This window comes from Magallana gigas, chromosome 8 (genome assembly GCF_963853765.1).
Source record: "Magallana gigas chromosome 8, xbMagGiga1.1, whole genome shotgun sequence".
NCBI classification, from domain to species: Eukaryota; Metazoa; Mollusca; class Bivalvia; order Ostreida; family Ostreidae; genus Magallana; species Magallana gigas.
In genome coordinates this window covers 46,347,496-46,367,837 of record NC_088860.1, presented here as the reverse complement: position 1 = coordinate 46,367,837, position 20,342 = coordinate 46,347,496, and the positions used below count along the sequence as shown (strand labels likewise).

At 32.5% G+C, this 20,342-nt stretch overlaps 2 protein-coding genes and 1 long non-coding RNA gene across 5 annotated transcripts in view; 2 read left to right on the top strand and 1 right to left on the bottom strand.

Moving 5' to 3' along the window:
- LOC105339282 (limbin) overlaps positions 1 to 20,342 on the bottom strand; it is a 502,381-nt gene that overhangs the window by 312,651 nt on the left and 169,388 nt on the right. The gene's annotated exons all lie outside the window — the stretch shown is intronic.
- Positions 2,293 to 3,868, top strand: LOC105330755 (uncharacterized). The gene is made up of 4 exons (XR_004602525.2): positions 2,293 to 2,740; positions 2,829 to 2,906; positions 3,212 to 3,448; positions 3,768 to 3,868. It is a non-coding gene; the product is annotated as an uncharacterized lncRNA (long non-coding RNA).
- LOC117689934 (uncharacterized) lies at positions 9,862 to 19,364 on the top strand. Of its 3 annotated transcripts, none has more exons than XM_066069456.1 (5): positions 9,862 to 9,986; positions 13,700 to 13,926; positions 14,396 to 14,473; positions 14,764 to 15,000; positions 19,045 to 19,364. In XM_066069456.1, the coding sequence occupies exons 2-5, from the start codon at positions 13,704 to 13,706 to the stop codon at positions 19,287 to 19,289; spliced, it is 783 nt and encodes a 260-aa protein (XP_065925528.1). In that variant the 5' UTR covers positions 9,862 to 9,986; positions 13,700 to 13,703; the 3' UTR covers positions 19,290 to 19,364. The 3 variants fall into 3 exon arrangements, with proteins under 3 accessions (XP_065925528.1, XP_065925529.1, XP_065925527.1); XM_066069457.1 differs by lacking the exon at positions 9,862 to 9,986 and adding an exon at positions 13,413 to 13,478 and having other exon boundaries at positions 19,064 to 19,364; XM_066069455.1 differs by lacking the exon at positions 9,862 to 9,986 and adding an exon at positions 13,413 to 13,478.

Here is a 20,342-nt window from a genome sequence, read left to right as displayed (position 1 = left end):
TTTCTAAATAATTTCTAATAAAATAAATTATATTTTATAAAATAACTAAATTCATTACTAATGACTCAATTTGTCTTTAATAATGCCATATCATGAAAACGTAATCAATCCACACCAAATGAGCCCAGATATCTATACTTTGCGTACTTTGATTTTGTGAATTATTTCTAGAAAAGGTACATGTATGTTTTCAGAATTTAATATTTGCAATGTCTTACAGACCAGTTATTTTATTATGCAGTGAACCTCGCTTATCATAATAGTTATTTTGTCAGGAAAAACAGATACTATTTACAGTCTTTATTACCAAACCTAGCTAACTTCATTTTGTTCATGTATAATATTTGATGTCCGCTCATTCACATTATGTGTCCTATCAACTTTTTCTATACATTCTGTTTTTTCTTCAAGAATTGACGATTTCTTTTAAAGTTTTGTTGTTTGTCTTTCAAAACGATTATTTTAAATAACTTAAAAACAGAAATGTTCAAGTTCAGAAATTAGATGCATTTCATTATTTAAACATAGATAAACACTAATACATGTAAAGAGCAATGTGAGAGTTGCATAGGTAAAGTACCAAAACCACGTGCAGTAAGTCGTTGCGATTCCTGTTCACTACCTTTACATTTTAAAGTGATTTGTGTTTATATAAGGTACACTCATTGGGGTCTAGCACATGAAAACGTAAAAATTCAAATGTTTTCATTATAATAAGACGGGTGCACATTTTAAGTGTTTATAATAATAGATGTTACATATGGTGACTTATTAAAAAATTGTACGTTTTAAAAAAAAACCCTGAACCAACAAATAGGGAGCTATAGTATTAAACAAGTGCCTGCATTACACAATGGAGCATTACATTCTGTCTCTGCAAATGAGCCTTCTAAAGAATTTTTATGAGACATTTTAATGTATTTTTGAGTTTTAAATTTTTGCCATTAAGAGTTAAAAATTGCATTTTGCAAAAAAGATCTGCTCAATTAAAATTTGGAAATATGTGGAAAAAATATTAATTTATTTTCTTTTCCTAATCTTTCAAAAGTAATGTTCCTAAAAAGTTGCATTTTTTAAAATGGAAAACACATTAAAAAGTTAATACTTTCCATATATGTATAGTTTGTTTATTCATTATAGATATAATGATAGTTTATTTAAATGAATCATACCTTTTTTTATAAATGTACAAGAAAAGCATCATGATTACTTCATATTTTAAAAGGATAAGGAGAGCAAACGATTAAATAAAAATTGTGAAACGTTTATTAAAATTATATATCAACTATCTCATTAGTGAACTTACAAAAAAAATTATCATTGAATTGATCGAAAATGATAACCCAGTTCATGTTGCTCATATTCACGATACAACATTGTTTGAATTTAAACTCACTTTTCCATGAAAAGGTATTCCTTCACGAGATATTTAGGAATATCAAAATTAACCCTGTATTGCAATTGATTTTTTTACGATGCAAGTTTACATTGTGTCGAAAAATTCCATAAATTTATGTTATATACATCTTCTATTGTATGTCACTGACAATGCAAGATTGTGTATGACTTTTTTTTAAAAAAGATGTTCAGGAGCGATAACCAAGCCCGGCAAAATTTAAAAATCGACACGTGGTCTTGTACATTGACAAGTCAGTTCAAACACAAATGATTAACATATCCTGCTAAACACTAATTACAATCACAATGCATTTTATTTGTACATTGTATACTACCTACTACAAATTCATTGATGTATATGCCAATAAAATTCCTTTACAACTTCTAACATTCCATGTGAATTTTACCTTCCAAATTACTGCTTACTGCTTAATGCATTATTTATCTGTCATAACTTAATTTGCCGGGCACATGTAAATTTTCTTTCATTTGAATAAAAACAAGTCTTCATAATTAATTAAAAGTTATTGTTATTTAACAAAAATTCATTGAAAACAAAGGTAATTTTAAATTTACTGCAACTTGAAGTGCTCTGTGACCTACATAAAACATATCAATTTTTGTTGTATTCATACCAGTAGTGTCGTTAAATGAAGACTATTGAACAGTGTGCATTCTAGATTTGCTTTCATTTGGATCAATTCAGAGATACACTTTTAACAATTAGGGAATCGTGATATAACTATCAGCATGGGAGTATTTAGTATCAGATTTCAATTAAATTCTGATATTGCATGACAATTGAAAAACTGTTTACAGTATATTTTACTTTTCAATTCATATATATAGGAAGTCAGCTAAGGCATTCCCTATTGTTAAAAAAACAATAAACACTTCTCTTGTTAATACGTTGCCCATTACATGTATTGTATGTTTTTTGCTCATAAAATGCAAGAAAACATAAATTTTACTGTTATATTTAAGTAAACAGACTGATTTGCATTACCAAACTAATAATATTTTGTCTTGTTGCAATTCCAGTACTAATGGTCGATCCTTGATATGTTCATAAAATGTCTCTTTTATAATTGTTACTTGTTTTCAATTTTACCCAAGACAATGGTAGTCTTGATGCTGCTGTTTCTCGTTTCCGTTACACAAGCTGAGACGAACACCGGAAGTTGTAAAGACATGTTACAAGGTTATCTGACAGGACAATTGTCATCTGCTCTAGGAGCATACCAAGTAGAAGCTTTAAGACGAGAATTCAAAAGTTTTACTGACGTCATCGAAACATCAATAAAGGAGTTTAAGGAAGGCATGAAGTCTGAAGTAAATACATGTAAGTAAGATTATACTTTGTATCCGAACATTTTCAGAAGCCTGATTATGAATTAGAAATATTTTTAAATTAATTGAAATCTCAACAGACACCGGTAACAGTAGTGTTGTTTACACCAGATGGGAAAAGAAAACGTGTCCTTCTAATGCGGAGCTAGTCTATTCAGGTAAGGAAAATATTTCTGTTTGTCGTAAATCATTATTAGTTTCGTACATACTTTAAGATACGTTATTTTATACATTTTTAGCATTTACTCATCTCTAGTATTTATTAGAACCCACTGGAAAAGAAATAGAAATAGAAGGAGTACACAAAGGATGAGACTGAAACAAGAGTTCACATTTTACTTATAATCTAGGAAAAATATTTGCTGTATAATGTTGTTGTAGATATAAGAGTTATTTTTTAAAACATTTCATTCAGAGGATTTTCCAAACTGCTATTTTTAAATTGTTCATAATTTTTACACAGGGTTTACCGGAGGCTCATATTTTGGTCATAAAGGAGCTGCAGTTGAACCTCTTTGTTTACCGAGGAATCCGGAGTGGGGGAGGTACACTGATGGGCACGATGGAGCCAAGGCTTATGTATTTGGCGCAGAATATGAGACTTATAGCTTTAAAGGTTTCGATTAAACACTTCAAGAGCACGATGTTCCGTGTGCTGTTTGTCTTGTTCGCCAAAGAACTGTTGTTAAGATGTTTCCAGGTGAGCATGGCATATTAAGATAAAGATGTATGTTACACGTGTATGCCTGTTCTATATATGCATATTGGCATTATTTTTGTTTAAGTTAAAAAAATCAAAACATCATGCTTTGATATCATACAATTAAGATGAAAGTAAAAATAAAGAAGAAAAGAATTAATTATACTTTAAGTTTTTTATTTGTTTATTTGAAACAATAAAATCAATTTTTTATTTAATTTAATAATGTAATGCATGTATCTGGATAATAATATTCTTTGCTTGCATTTAGATAGTTTGATTAGGAAACATATTGTATGAGAATTCATTTCCATTGTAGCAAGAAAAAAGTGTTACAAAGGATGGACTCTGGAGTATCAGGGCTACCTTATGGCGGGGTATTATGATCATGCAGCTGGAACATCATACACGTGTATTGACAGTCATCCAGACACCTTACATGGTGGCGCTACAAATAAAAATGGTAAACTGTTTTACCTGGTAGAGGCCCATTGTGGTTCCTTGAAGTGTCGACCTTATGTTGCAGGAAGAGAACTTGTGTGTGCTGTTTGTTCAAAAAATTAAAAACATAATAAATATTTTTGAAAACTAATTTTTTCAATCTTTCATATAAGGTTTTGATGTATAGGGAATTTTGCTTTTGATATATATTGAAAAATAGGACAACATTTTTCAATTGTATGTGTGAAACGATTTTTACAACATTAAAAATGTCTTTTCTCTGTCAAGAAGATCGCAATTATTAATTGTTTGGATTAATACTTTCGATAGTTCGAAACGTATCCAAATACATGGAAAACAAAATTGTCATCTATTTAAGTTTATAGATGTCAATTCAATTTCAAAGTAAAACATTCTACTAGCAAATCTTATATAAATTTAATAACATACAGCCATGAAAAAAAATCTTCGCAAACATGGCAGTTCCTTATTGAGAAATGTGTTTGTGACATGAGTTGAAAATCTTAACGAGGCCAAGTACAGATCGAGCAACGTAACGTTGTTACAATCAAGTCGTTATTATACAATTGATTGGACCTTTTGGCACATAGTGTTTCTTAATCCTGTATTCACGGAAGAAATTAATACATAACCAACAAAATAGCTCGATCCTTTTTTTCCCAATAGATATGATGGAAACAATTTTGCCAAATACAAAACAAGAGGCCCAGAGGCCACATCGCTCACCTGAGCAACAATTGCTTTAATTCTGATCAAATTAGCATTACAGTATCAAAATATCTTGACAACTAAGTACAGTAGATCTTGCTAAATAAATTGAAAATCTGCCAATTTTTATCCACCTCTTCTTTTTTTTTAATAAATACTGTAATAAAGTTGATTCAGTTTTGTGTATACAGGTGTTTGTATTTGTGTTCCTCTTTATTTTTGTTATGAATGGGTTACCGTATGTGAGTGACGAGTGTCGGGCGAGTGTGCTATTTTTAGATCGAGTAATTAAAGTGACCGGTTTGGGTGTAGTGGTGAGTAGAGGGTCCGGTAACGACATCAGCCGGGTGCCACGTTTTGCAGCGTCTGATTTAAGATATGGTGAATATCTCCAGTTAGTACAATACTGAGGAGAAACGGGTAGCCATTGAATTTTGGATTCTGGCACATGTTTTCCTAGCCGGTAAGGTTGTTTTGTTGTTATTTTGTACATATTGCAGGTAATTTAGTTCTTAGTGTTATTGGTCGTATGTTTGTATGTTTTTCGGGACTTTATTAGTCACAGTGTGTTATTTTCAGTGCATAAGGGTGTTGGGTTCAACTTCCTGAAATAAGACTGTGGGCGCTAGACGGGAATTATCCTATAGAAGGTCATGTGGGCAACTGACGAATGTCGGGGACGCATTCTGTGCTGAGTTGGGCGTAGTTTTCTGTCCGGGCAGTGGTCGTAAACTGGAAGCGAGAGACCTGCGAGTCCGGGGCTTTCAGTTAGGATAGGGACTAGAGGGACAGGAAATTTGACGGGGGCAGGAGCGTCTTGAGTGCGTAGTGTCCTTGAAGTGTCTGAGTTCCTTTTCAGAGAGAGGTCTTAAGTGTTTAAAAGCGACTATTATTACAGGCTAATTTTCATATACATGATTTTGAGCTGAATTTGAAGTAATTGTTATATCACTGTATTTTGAATTATTGAACTTTAACATTTTTTTGAGTAAATTTTTCTACAAGAGTTTTATTGGTTGAAATAGATTCTAAACAACATTTTGTAGTTTACTTCCATTTTATATCTGATACAGTGTAATTTAATTTTGAATTCAGTTGATAGTATCAGATATTTGTTCATTTGTTTAATTGAATTATTATTTTTTTTGTTATGTTCGAATGAGAGTGGCGTGAAAGGGGGAGTGAGAATAAAGATGTGTTTTTGCTTAATGATTTTTTTTTTCAAATTAAACTTGTTTATTTTCTTGACAAAATCCTATTTTTCATTCAGCCGACAAAATCCAAAAAGAACTCATTACAAATACAAAGCACTTTTTGTTGTTTTAAGAAGATTTTCTCTAATCCTATATACCCCATCCCCCATTTCGTGGCCCCACTTTTCTCCCCTACCCCCGGGGACAATGATTTAAACAAACTTAAATCTACACTACCTGAGGATGCTTCCATTTTAATTTGAGCTTTTTTGACCTAATAGTTTTTGAGAAGAATATTTTTAAAGATTTTCTCTATGTATTCCTACGTAAAACATGATCCTCCCACTGTGGCCCACCCTACCCACAGGGACCATGATTTGAACAAACTTAAATCTACACTACCTGAGGATGCTTCCATTTTAATTTGAGCTTTTCTGGCTTAATAGTTTTTGAGAAGAAGATTTTTAAAGATTTTCTCTATATATTCCTATGTAAAACATGATCTCCCTATTAAGGCCCCTCCCTACTCCCGGGGACCATGATTTGAACAAACTTAAATCTACACTACCTGAGGATGCTTCCACTTTAATTTGAGCTTTTCAGGTCGAATATTCCTATATAAAACATGATCCCCAAATTGTGGCCCACCCTACCCCCGGGGACCATGATTTGAACAAATTTAAATCTACACTACCTGATGATGCTTCCATTTTAATTTGAGCTTTCCTGGCCTAATACTTTGTGAGAAGAAGATTTTAAAAGATTTTCTCTATATATTCCTATGTAAAAATCCATTCCCCATTGTGGCCCCACTTTAATTTGAGCTTTTCAGGTCGAATATTCCTATATAAAACATGATCCCCCAATTGTGGCCCCACCCTACCCTGGGGACCATGATTTGAACAAATTTAAATCTACACTACCTGAGGATGCTTCCATTTTAATTTAAGCTTTCCTGGCCAAATACTTTGTGAGAAGAAGATTTTGAAAGATTTTCTCTATATATTCCTATGTAAAAATCCATTCCCCATTGTGGCCCCACCATACCATCAGGGACCATTATTTGAACAAACTTATAATTAATTCTACACTACCTGAGGATGCTTCCATCTTAAATTGAGCTTTTCTGGCCTTATAGTTTTTGAGAAGAAGATTTTTAAAGATTTTCTCTATTTACATTGTATTCCTATGTAAAACATGAACCCCCTATTGTGGCCCCTCCTTACCCCCGAGGACCATGATTTGAACAAACCTAAATCTACACTACCTGAGGATACCTCCACACAAGTTTAAGCTTTTCAGGTCGAATAGTTTTTGAGAAGATTTTTGAAAAATACCAACAAATTTTCAATAATTCTAAATTTTTCTCCCTTTTGAAGAGGGCGTGGCCTTTCATTTGAAAAAAAACAACTTGAATTCCCTTCATCTAGTGGTGCTTTGTGCCAAATTTGGTTGAAATCTTCACAGTGGTTCCTGAGAAGATGAAAATGTGAGAAGTTTACAACAACGACAGACAGCGCTCAAATTGTGATCAGAAAAGCTCACTTGGCTCAGGTGAGCTAAAAAAAAACTTTATCTCTTTAAATATTTTTGTTTCTTATAAGTCATGGTAGAAAAATCAGTCAGTTCCAAGAAACTGTTTCCCCATCCTCAGCTATTATTGGAGAATTAAATCAGTAATTATGTACAAATTTTTGTTTTGTTTAACTTATCAACAACTTCTGTATAAATAATTGTTGTTTGCATTTGCACACTTTCAATATTGAAACATATTCCGGAAGGACTCAATGCCATTGAAACAAGAAAAACGTGTTACAAAGGATGTACACCGGAATGTCATGGTTACGTAATGGCGGGTTATTATGACCACGCAGCTTAAAATCAACCTTTATATGTGTTGATAGTCATCCAGACAGCTTTGAAGGGGCTTCAACAGATAAAGATATCAATCTTTTTTTTTTACATGGTGGAAGCTTAAAATATATATTAAGAGATATATCAAAAAAGACTTCAAAACATTCAAATATTCTTTTATCAAATTAGCATATTTCCTTTATATAAAGGAATTGTTTAAAAAATATTTTGTCACAACTCTACTTAAATGAATATGGTACCTATTAATTACCTTTGAAAAATGAGTTCAATTTAGAAATAAAATGCATTCAGATATTCAAACTAAAAAATGTAGGCATAATGCATTGAACCAAAGTTTTATGTGTTCATCAAACATTTTTCGACAAAATGAAATAAATGATTCCAAATGATTCAGATATTGAGACACACGTTTCTATTGGATATTGTGTTGGAATCTAAAGCTGTGTGCTTCTTATGTCTTTGATGCAAACTCCCCTGACATGATACACCCTTAAAACGAAAAACATTCAGCTCATTTGGCTCTAACAGGGACTGGACTGTTTTGTTGTTGAAACAGCCCCTTTTTACCTATTCATCAATAGGTTAAGGAAAATGCAGTGATCTTGACCGGTCGCAAAACTTGGTGACTTACTGGATATCACTTCCAATTTGGTATTATTTTCCGATGATCTATTAAAGTGTCTTAGGTTGCCAATGAAAAAGACGAGACACTGGTAACAGAAAACAAGATGGCTAAATTATTAGAACATTATCGAGGACTAAATCAAGAGTGGGAAAAGTGTTGGTTTTTTTCTGTTGTAAGAACAATCTTGATATTTACAATTCAACAGATCTTGCGCTGTCCGTAGTCCTTCTTCTGACCATCAGGACGACAAAACTAATTCGCTCTGCAATTATATCGCTATACCAAAAGGAGTGATTCTTTCGAAAATCCAATGCTCGATATTACGTCACAAACACTTAAACAAATAAAAAAAGCGATATATAGCATTTACAAACACAAACTTTATAAAAAACAAATAGAACTCGGTCCGTTGTCCTTCAGTGTTTGTATTTAAATTGATAATGTTACTTAAAACCTATGATAACTGCAAACAGTTACCTTTGAAATTAAATCACGTGCTGCATAATACCGATTTCTTATTTAAATGTATTGTCAAGAGAAATTGATTTCAACTGATATTTATTCACTAAAGTAATAATGATATTTTATCCAAAAAAACCAACCCCTTTAAACATATAGATGGAAAACGCTTGTTTCAGACACAGAGACGCAAGTGTAGCGTATTCAAAATTGATCTCTTAAAACGAAAACCGATATCATTTGCTGATATTGACGATGCAACATTGTTTGAATGTAAGTTACTTCTTCCATAAAACACATGTAATGGAAACCAACACCGCACCATGAGGCGGTATGTGACCAACATCAATGAAAAAATCAATATTTGCTGTCATTCAATACCAGTTCATTCATAAAAATGTAGAATGTATTGACCGGTTAGTACCTCTAGATTTATACACACGAGTGATTTTTAAATGGAGTTGATATTATCAATCACGACAAAAACAGCAAGAGTTTTATTTTAATTTCACGTAAAATAAAGTTTACAAGGTAACGGCTTTGTCATTATGTTTATTGTTTATTGAATTTTTCTATCACATTCATTTACTGATTTCAAGTTAAACATGAAAAATAATTTATTTCATTGATTTGACAACCAACGAGACTTTGACACTCTCTTACATTTGACATAATAGATATACATTTTCATAATTGTATACATTAAAATTTAAGTAGATTAATCAACGTTCATATGGTCAATTAAAAACATTTTTTTTGGTTGATACTTTTTTCTTTTACACTCTTGCTTATGTTGCTTTTCGTCTTGTTTTACGAGGGTTGTTCGATATGTTATTTGTATTGTAGCACAACACTGTTCGCATGATTTTGTGAATGAAGATACTGTCAAATAGCTTTATACAGTGCTGCTATTGTGAAAGCTGACAAACCTTTCCTATCCTATCTCCTGTATCCTGCATCCTATCCTGCAATAAAGCTCTATCCTATCCTATCCTATCCTATCCTATCCCATACCATCTATATTTAGGAATAAGAGTTAGATAAAATAAAATTTAAGAAAATGATTATATAATTAACAATCCATAAAATCTATCAAATAATGTTATAATCTAAATAAAACATAAACCAAAAATCTTTAGAACGAGGTAACTTATTTTTCTGTACATCGCTGACATTGGATCGTCCACGGAGTGTACTTAATTACGTTAACGAACAGGTAAGCGATTAAAGTTTAGATTATATTAGATACTACGTATTATCATGTTTAAAAATAGATGAAGATTTTTATCTATTGCTTAACCAAACATTGTAATCAAATTCTTTTCATTATAATATAATATCATTACATTTCTATATTTGATCTGCTCAGTATATTATCGGGCCTTATACGTCCTTGTGATCGGACATCAAAGAAATTATATGAAACGTGATATGAGTACAAAATAACGTTCGTTTTTGGTAAAACACATGTCTACTTATATGGCAAATTGATCGTAGACTGATTACTTCTGTTTTTATACTGTTGACATCTTTAAAAAAAGCAATAAAAATTTAATTATGTATACATATTACGCTGCATTGTGCACCCAAAATATTAGCTTAATTCATACTTACGCTGTTTCCGAATTGACAAAATTGGTATCGGGCTCGTTTGCTATATCTACCTGTTCGCATAGGTGCGTTCGCCCTAGGTCTGCTCGCTCTATTTATCGTTCGCCCTAATAATCGTTCGCCCTCTCATTATTTATGATGGCGTATTCCCCAGTTTGAAGAGAAAATTAATGTATGTTTTTTTTCAAAATGGATTAATATTATTAGCTGTTAAGCAATGATAAATTTTTCGACTTGAATTTCTTTCCTAACAAATTTGTTTTTAAAGATAGAAATGTACATTAATATATTTTTTCAACTGATGGAGGTTTTGATTATAGTTATCCCGATTATCAATGCAAGAGCTTTTCGTGTATTAAGGTGATTTAACTCTTCAGCCTGTTACTTTACAAATATGATGGAGATAATTATATTCGTGTATTAATGTAATTCAATTTAAAGCTTAAAAGAAGATTTTTTGTAAAATATGTTTAATAAAGTTTAGGATTAAAAATAAACAAGTTTTGTTTAAAACAGTAAAGTGTTTACGAATGATATGAAAATGATATATCATTACTTTTCTTCAAAAGAATGTGGTTTTTTTCATAAATAAACAAGAGGCCCATCGGCCACATCGCTCACCTGAGCAACAATAGGCATGATACAATCAGCTTCATGGAGTCATAATACAAAATATCTGGACACTGTGGAATAATAAATTAGATCCTATGCAAAAAAATCTTTTCCCCATTGGATGTTCTTATATTTATAATCAAGTTTCTTTTCTAACAGGGTGTTTTTATAGTCATATCACATTCAGCATTGCAGTTCTCAAAAAGACCCTTCACAATTGTTTAGATCCAGAATATAAACCTATATCAAACTCTGAACCCCTTGTGAAGTCTAATAATCGTCCAAGGGCTAAAGTTTAAACAATTTTAAAGAATCAGCAATATATAAAAATGCTTGCTTTAAGTAAAAGCATATATATAAACATTTCAGGTTTTGTGAATAATTGAAATGTTTTCCTTTTTACAACTGAATCCCCAATATGGCCCCGCACTATTCCTAAAAATTGTATTTTGAACAAATTTGATCTATACTATCTGAAGTTGCTTTCACTTAAGTTACAGTTTTTCTAGAAAAATATTTTTTTTGAAAAATATTTTAAGATATTTTTCTATATATATCTATGTACAAATCTGTCTCCCCCACCCTCTTGTGACCCCATTCTACCCCCCCTCCCCCGGTGAATCATGAATTGAATAAAATCTCACTACCTGACGATGGTCCCAAACAAAGTTTAGCTTTCCTTCAAAGCGGCTCTTCAGAAGAAGAGTTTGAAAGATATATATTCCTATGTAAAAGGTCGACCCCCATCGAACCCCCCTGGGGCATGATTTTTACAGCTTTGAATTTTCACTACCTTCCATACAAGTTTCAGGTTTCCTGGCATAATGGTTTCTGAGAAAAAGGTTTTTAAAGATTTACTCTTTATGTATATCTATGTAAAAATTTGCCCCCCCCACCCCATTATGCCACCTTCCTACCCCAAGGGTCGTGATTTTCACAACTTTGAATCTACACTACCTGAAAATGCTTTTAGACAAGTTTAAGCTTTCCTGACATAATTGTTAGAAGAAGATTCTTAAAGATTTACTCTATATATTCATATGTAAAAATCTGACCCCCCCCCCCATTGTGGCCTCACCCTACCCTTTGGGTCAAGATTTTCACAACTTTAAATCTACACTACCTGAGGATGTGTTCACACAAGTTTCAGATTTCGTGGCCAATAGTTCTTGAGAAGAAGATTTTTAAATATTTACTCTATTCCTATGTAAAGTTTTGACTACCATTGTGGCCCTACCATACCTCTGAGGGTCATAATTTTAACAACCTTGAATTAACGCAGCTAAGGATGCTTCCATATAAGTTTCAACTGTCCTTTCTAAATGGTTCTTGAGAAGAACATTTTTAAAAGATTTTCGCTATGTATTCCTATGTGAAAATGCAACCCCCTCCCCATTGAGGCCCCACCTTACTCCCAAGGGTCATGACTTTGAATCTACATAACCTAGGGATGCTTCAACACAATTTTCAGCTTTCCTGGCAAAATGATTTTTAGAAGAAGATTTTTAAAGACTAGCTCTTTATGTTCCTATGTAAAAAGTTGCCCCCTCCCTCAATGTGGTCCCCTCCTACTCCCAAGGATCATGATTTTCCCAACTTTGAATTTACACTACGTGAGGATGCTTCCATATAAGTTTCAGCTTTCCTGGCCAAATGGTTCTTGAGAAGAAGATTTTTAAAGATTTACCCTATATTTTTCTATGTAAAAATTAGCTAAAATACCATGATTGAAAAAATACAAACATCCGAATCATCAAAGAAATCTCGCTTCACTACTGGTTTTCATCAGAGAAAACAATAATTATTATTCAACATTTATTGTAATTCAGACCCAGTTTCGTCGTAAAAAGTGTAAAATTATCAATCAGTTAACGTTTTTAAATAAGTGCGTATATTTGATATTCATCTTAGAGAAATAGAAACCTCGTTGACCACGAGAAAAACTTGAACTCAAAGCGTCTTATTTTAATAATTGGATAAAGACATTTATAGTGCATATCAAAAATATTTTGTTCTTCTTTTTCAAATTTTTATTTTAATGTATTTGATATCATGTTTTAGAAGGACAAAGATAGCCTCTTTAATTATGGTCAAATTTAAAACAAAGAGATAATTATTATATTTTTTTTTGGGGGGGGGGGTGTTTGAAAAACATATTTATACGCTTCACAACAACTATTATTTTATTTATAAACTTATGATTTGGTTTAATGTATTTTATCTACTTTATATCTAACTAATATAATTTAATTGTTTGTGTCAATGCTGTGTAAAGCGAAGTAAATCACGACAATAACCACAACTTGTATGAACTATCGATACTGGTTAGTGTCACGTTTCAATTTGATTATGATATCTCGTGTGTATTGCAGTATATACAATTTTTACATTTATGTTTTCAAATCATATAAATAATTGAGGTGGGTTGAGATTTTCCATACTGTAAAACAGACGATAAACAGCCCTCAGGTTAATACGTTCTGAGGTATTATAACCGTTACAGCTTATATACGTTACTAGTATTCGTTTATAAAATGCACGATTATCTAAATTTCACAGTCCCATTCAGTAGAAATACTTATCTGCATTATGACAATAATTTAGAAGTTTGTTCCTACTGCATTAGAATGAATGATGTTTGATCTTTGATATGTTCAGAATATGCATTTTTTTTAATCATTCGTACTTGTTTTTAATTGTTCCCAGGACGATGACGATCCTACTGACGTTATTGCTCGTTGCTGCTACTCAGGGCGAGACGAACGCCGGAAGTTGTAAGGACATGTTACAAGGTTATCTGACCGGACAACTGTCGTCTGCTCTAGGAGCTTACCAGGTAGAAGCTTTGAGGCGGGAATTTAAAAGTTTTACTGATGTGTTAGAAAAATCTATGAAGAAGTTTAAGGAGACAATGAAATCCGAAGTCAATACATGTAAGATTAATTTTTTTTTACATATATATCAATTTTCTTTCATAATTATATTAATTTACAGAGTCTTATAATTTTTTTTCGATTAACATGATGTGGTTTACCGAAACTACATCATTTTTTTCTGAAACTAAAGACTTAGTTAAAAGTAAATAAAATATGGTTTCCCGACAGTTTCAAAATAGTTTCTTTGAAAATGGCATTGCTTGGTATACAATACAATTGATTCTAAAAAGATAATTTAGTTAATAGTTTCATGTTTTAATAAAAGTGTATATCATATGGCATGTAATAAGTTGATCATTATAACAGTAACCTAATTCAAATATCCGGCTTTACGTTTTGTTTGATTTGGTGATCCGCGCCTGAACTCAACTTGATCCAATCTTTTTGATCATGATACTTCACTACAATATGTTCAGGATCCTAATAATAAATTATTAGAGAAATAAGCTTATTTGTATTTTAACAGACATTGGTAACAGCAGTGTAGTTTACACCAGATGGGGAAAGAAAACGTGTCCATCTAATGCCGAGTTAGTTCACTCAGGTAAAGAAGGTTATAGTTGTCCATCGTAAATCATTCGTTGTTTGGTTGATATTTTCATACATGTATTCATCGCTTTTATTTAGAATGATTCAGTGAAGGAAAATAACATTATAAAGTAACAAAAGTGTGCACGAGGAACGAGTTTAAAACAATAATTGACACTTCAATATTTTAGCTGAATTATTTGCAACATTTTGATAATTAGAATTTATTATTGAAAAAGACCACTATTCCATTTAGTTGATAAGTTTATTTTACAAACTGATGTTTTAAAGTAAGTTCTTGTGCAGGGTTTACCGGAGGCTCTCATTATACCCACAAAGGAGCCGCTGTAGAACCTCTTTGTTTACCGAGAAATCCAGAATGGGGGTTGTACAATGATGGGTACGATGCATACAAAAATCTAGTTTTTGGCGGAGAGTATCGAACAGGGTCCTTTACAGGCAACATTAGAACAGTTGATAATCACGATGTTCCATGTGCTCTTTGTCTGGTTCGACGAAAATCCGTTGTTCAGATGTTTCCAGGTTAGTAAAAACCAGGTTTGTTACAGATACTAGATGATACCCCGCGCAAGTGCAGGAATTAACTCTTCACACATTATTATCATATAATGCTTATCATATAATGCCAAAATGTTGAACAGTCAGTGGCGTAGCTTGACCAGAAACGAAGTACATGCTTAAAATGGCAGGGACTTTGGGGGCGGCCATGAGGCCCCCAGTGGTTCCAGCGTGAAGCATGATGGGGACCCAGGGGGCGAAGGCCCCGGAAGCTTATGGATTCTGACAAATTTTAACACTAAAATCATCGCAGAAATTGAAAGAAATGCTCACTATTTAAGCATATTTTAAGGCAGTAAAAATTGTTTTGGTTATAGTTTAGGCATAAAATAAAATCACAAAACTTATTAAAAGCTTAAAGAAGAATAAAACCTTTGACGTTTGTTTTTGACCCACTCAAAGCTTTTATCCTTAAGTTCATTTTCACCTAGTTTATCGTAATGAATATCTCAAAAAAGCTGTGGTATTCTATGGGGGAAATTTAAAATAATGTGTAAAACTAAGTTCAAATGCAAAATAAATCTCTGCTTTATTAGGTACATGCATTGTGTTCTGTTGCTTTAATATGGTACTGGAAGGCCACCGTGACAATGCGTGTCTATATTTAGTACTTAAGACGTCTTTGTGTAGCATTCAATTTTGATATATGTCGATGGAAACGGGTTGATGGAATATAAGCATACATGGTAACAACGCCACTGACAGTTTTTTGCTTGATTCATTTTTCTATATATATTGTCCGATTCTTTCTTTATCTTATTTTTCAACATTATTGAAATAAAACCCGACTGCATTGTTGGATATTTAACAGAGCGGACAGATCTAAACTGAAATGGATAATATACACATGTACATGTAAGTGGCCTCAATCCGGTTTGTTGCAGATAACTTGAAAAAAATAAAACCTTTTTATATTCTGCATGGATTTATTTTAAACAAGTGAATAGTTATTTAGTGTATATCTAAATTTGGTTCTTTAGGTCAATTTTCAACATAATTTCTATAACTGGAGCAAAGAAGAATTTCATAAAAAAAATCTGGAGGGGAGCATCCCCAATAAACTTTCCGGTTTTATGCATACATCATTCATCCATCCAGTATAGCAATCCCAACTTCCCGAGAAGTTACTATAGGCAGTATATAGACATACAATACAAACATGAATTATCTGTTCATTTATGTTTAAGGTGTACAACCAATCTGTCGTGGTATGAAAATGTGTGAAGTTAAAACACGCTAGGTTATGCATTATTTCCGCCATGATGTCAATTAGTCAACCCGTTTTAAGGTGCCCCGTTTTGGAAAATTCTTTCCATTAATATTAAAATCTTATTGGTTGTTCTTTTTTATTTATTAACTTTTAGTATTATCGAAGTCCGATCCAAGGTATCTGTCCGCGATGCATGATAAACTCGTCCTTCACTTTTCGTTAATCAGTAAATCCGCGTTCTTGGTTACCCTGTTCTGGAAAGTTTTATCCTATTCTCTCACCAGAGGTCGTGCTTCGCAAGCGAATGAGTTTCAAAACTAAAATCGCCCAATGAAGAAGAGAATTGACCTATTTTATGATTTAAACTTTAATCATTTAATGTTTAAATCATTAAATCACTTAATTATTAGTGATTTAATAAACATTTAACATTTGTCAAAGCTTAACTTTTATATATTCTCTAAATAGGCTCACAGTAAAAATATTCACGTTATACGTAATCGTTCATAGATCATTTTTTTTATTGCAAGTATATATTTTAATCAAGACTATCCCTGATTTAGATCCGCCAAAGCGTGTCCGCTATTGTACTCTCATTTTTGCTATTTCGGACTTGTTTATCGAAAATGAAAGTAGGATTTTGATTAATTTCACTATAATTACTTATCAGTTAAAATTCAATTATACCTTACAGACATCATCTCACATGTGTTGATAAACCAAATGGTGTAGGAAAGTACTCTGATGCAGGCATTTATTAGTTTATTTGCAAAATGTCTTAATTTATAAGTATAGATGTTACCGATTTTTTTTATATCTACTAGGAAGTTTTTCCTTTTTTAACTCACCGGAGCTGAAAGCTGAAAGTTTGTCTGTCGTATGTTTGTCCGTCTGTCCGTAAACTTTTCACATTTTCAACATCTTCTCCAGAACCGCTGGGCCAATTTCAACCAAACTTGGCACAAAGCATCCTTATTCAATGGAGAATCAAAGTTGTAAAAATTAAGGATTAAAACCTTTCTATAAGGGGAGATGATTAGGATTTATTGAACATTTTTGATAAATCTTCAAAAATCTTCTTATTAATAAGAACTTTTGAGGGAGCATTTTCAGGTAGTGTACATTCAGAGTTGTACAAATTATGATCCATGGGGGTACGGTGGGGCCACAATGGGGGGGGGCGAATTTTAACAAAGGAATATATAGAGTAAATCTTTAAAAATTTTCTTCTCAGAAACTAATCGGTCAGGAAAGTTGAAACATGTGTGGAAGTATCTACAGTTAGTGTAGATTCAAAGTTGTGTCAATCATGAACCCCAGGGGTACAGTAGGATGGGGCCACTATTGGGGGCAAAATTGAACATAGGAATATATAGAGTAAAACTTTAAATACTTTCTTTTCAGAAACTAATCAGCCAGGAAAGCTGAAACTTTTATGTAAACATCCTCAAGTAGTGTAGAATCAAAGTTGAGAAAATCATAATCCCTGGGGGTTGGGTGGGGCCAAATTGGGAGGGGGGTTTTCGTTTGAGTTTAACATATAAATATAGAGAGTAAATCTATTAAAATCTTCTTCTCGAAAACTAATCAGCCAGGAAAGATCAAACCTCCTGAGGTAGTGTACATTCAAAGTTGTGAAGATAATGACACCCCCGGGAGTAGGATGAGGCCACAATGGATGGGGGGGGGGGTCAAAGTTTTACATAGGAATATGTTGAATAAATCTTTAAAAATCTTCTGCTTAGAAACTAATCAGCCAGATGATTCTTTATAATTGTTAAGACTTTGGCCCTTAGGATAATTCACAAGAAGGTTCAGAGTTTGATGTAGGTTTATATCCCATATATAAACAATTGTTATGGATCTTGTTGAGAACTGCAATACTCAACATGTGATATGACTATAAAATCATCCTGTTAGAAAAGGGACTTATAATTATTAACATAAGAATATCCAGGGGGGGGGGGACAGATTTTATTTATACAGAATAAACATGTATTATTGTATACTGTCCAGATACTTTGTATTTTGACTCCATTAAGCTGATTTTATCATACCTATTGTTCCTCAGTTGAGCGATGTGGCCCACGGACCTTTTGTTATAATAGGTACAATGTAAAATGTTATCACACAATCTGTAATAAACATTAAACCTTACATACAAGTTAACTTTATTCCGTATATGATGCTATATAGCACTACAGCATTTGTATGCAAATGTACAAAAATATTAACGTTATAATGACATTTGTAATTTAAAAAAATTCTGGTAGTTGATATATTACTTTAATCGTTCGATTATTGTAAAAACACAAAATGATAAAAAAAGTTTATGAAAAACGTGATAAAGTGTAGTAAATTATATAGACGCGATAAGCACATCGCCTTTCCCCACAATTATATCAAAATGTGGTCTTAGCACTTAAATAACTTACTACATGATGCAAGCCAATATATAAATTTGTAAGTGCTGATGTGATTTTGTAGATGATGTTATTCTTCAATAGCTCTATTCAATTCCTTTCAAATGGTTAAAAAACGAGCCTCAGCTCCACATAGTTTTAAACTTATGGTCATTTCAATAAAGGCATTCGTTGACCACTGTTGTAAACGTGGTTGTAAAACTTCTTGCAAATACTGCTGTTAATATAAAAGTATGCACAAAACCGGGCCATTTGGAAACGCACATTTTTACCGATTTTTTTTTTATTCCATTTATTCTGTGCCCATAATAATACTCTTTGATTTTTATATGTACGAGTCCATAATGTTTCATAAGCGTCAATGCCTTTTTTAAGCAAGAAAAACGTGTTACAGAGGATGGACATTGGAATACCATGGCTACCTTATGGCGGGTTTTTATGATCATGTTGCTGGAACAACCTTCACCTGTGTTGACAGTCATCCCGACACTTTGCATGGTGGTTCTAACTTCAAGGGTGGTAAACTCTTCTATCCTGTAGAGGCTCATTGTGGTTCCTTGAAGTGTCCACCTTATGTAGCAGGAAGAGAACTTGTGTGTGCTGTTTGTTCAAAAGATTAAAACATTATAATTAAAAAAAAAACCCACAAACTAATGTTTGTAGAAAAAAAATTAAATAAAATTTCTGAAAAAGCACATGAATGATTTTTACAGATTGTGGTTTTGATACGTTTAAAGAAGTATTTATCATGCATTAAAACATTTACAGCTTAGTATTGTATTGTTGTATACGAATTTTTTTCTGCTTAATGTTACTAAAATGTTAAAAAGTATGCTTTTTTTCTTAAAACGAAACCCCGAAAAAGCTTAAGAAAGCCATAAAAATTACAAAACCAGGCTGCAGGTGATTGTATTTTATCTATATACATACATGAAAAATGACAATAACAAACCGTGAACCATCTCAAAATTCCATAAAACGAAATACAAATTCAAAGCAGATCTACACGGACATCCAAATTGATAGGGGTAGAAACAGGTCCCTAGGAGAAGTAAGCAGCCTCTGCTGACCGGCCACATCTGCTGTTCGCTCAATCTTATATCGGTAAAAATGACATACCTGAAAAATGTCGTTATGATTAAATCTATCATAAAGCCCTTCGGGCTTTATTGGATTTAATCACGCCCGACCAATATTATCATATTATAATACTCAAAGAGAGATTCCTTATTCCTTAAATATATATGTGCAACTTATAATGACTTATTAAGAATGGTTGTAAGTTTTGAAAAAAAATTGAGCCAACTACATGTATATAGGGACTATACTATTAAACAAGTACCTGTGAAAAAATGACAATAACAAATCGTATAATACAATAAAGCGATACATTCAGACTCTAGCCTTAAAAAAGGGTCATTAAAAATATCCCGGCGCAGAAAAAAAGCTTGCAATATGTGGAAAGAATATTAAGTTAAAAAAACTGTTCAAAACTTATGTTCATAAAAAGTTGCATTTTGATAGAATGCACAGTAAAACACGTTAACATTTCCCTGTATGTGTGTATAGTTCGCGGGCATGTTAAGGCTTCCCGATGCGATATGTAGAAAGTCACTTGTCTGTACTTCATACGATATGACGTCATAATTAACTTTGACGTCACGATCTGCATT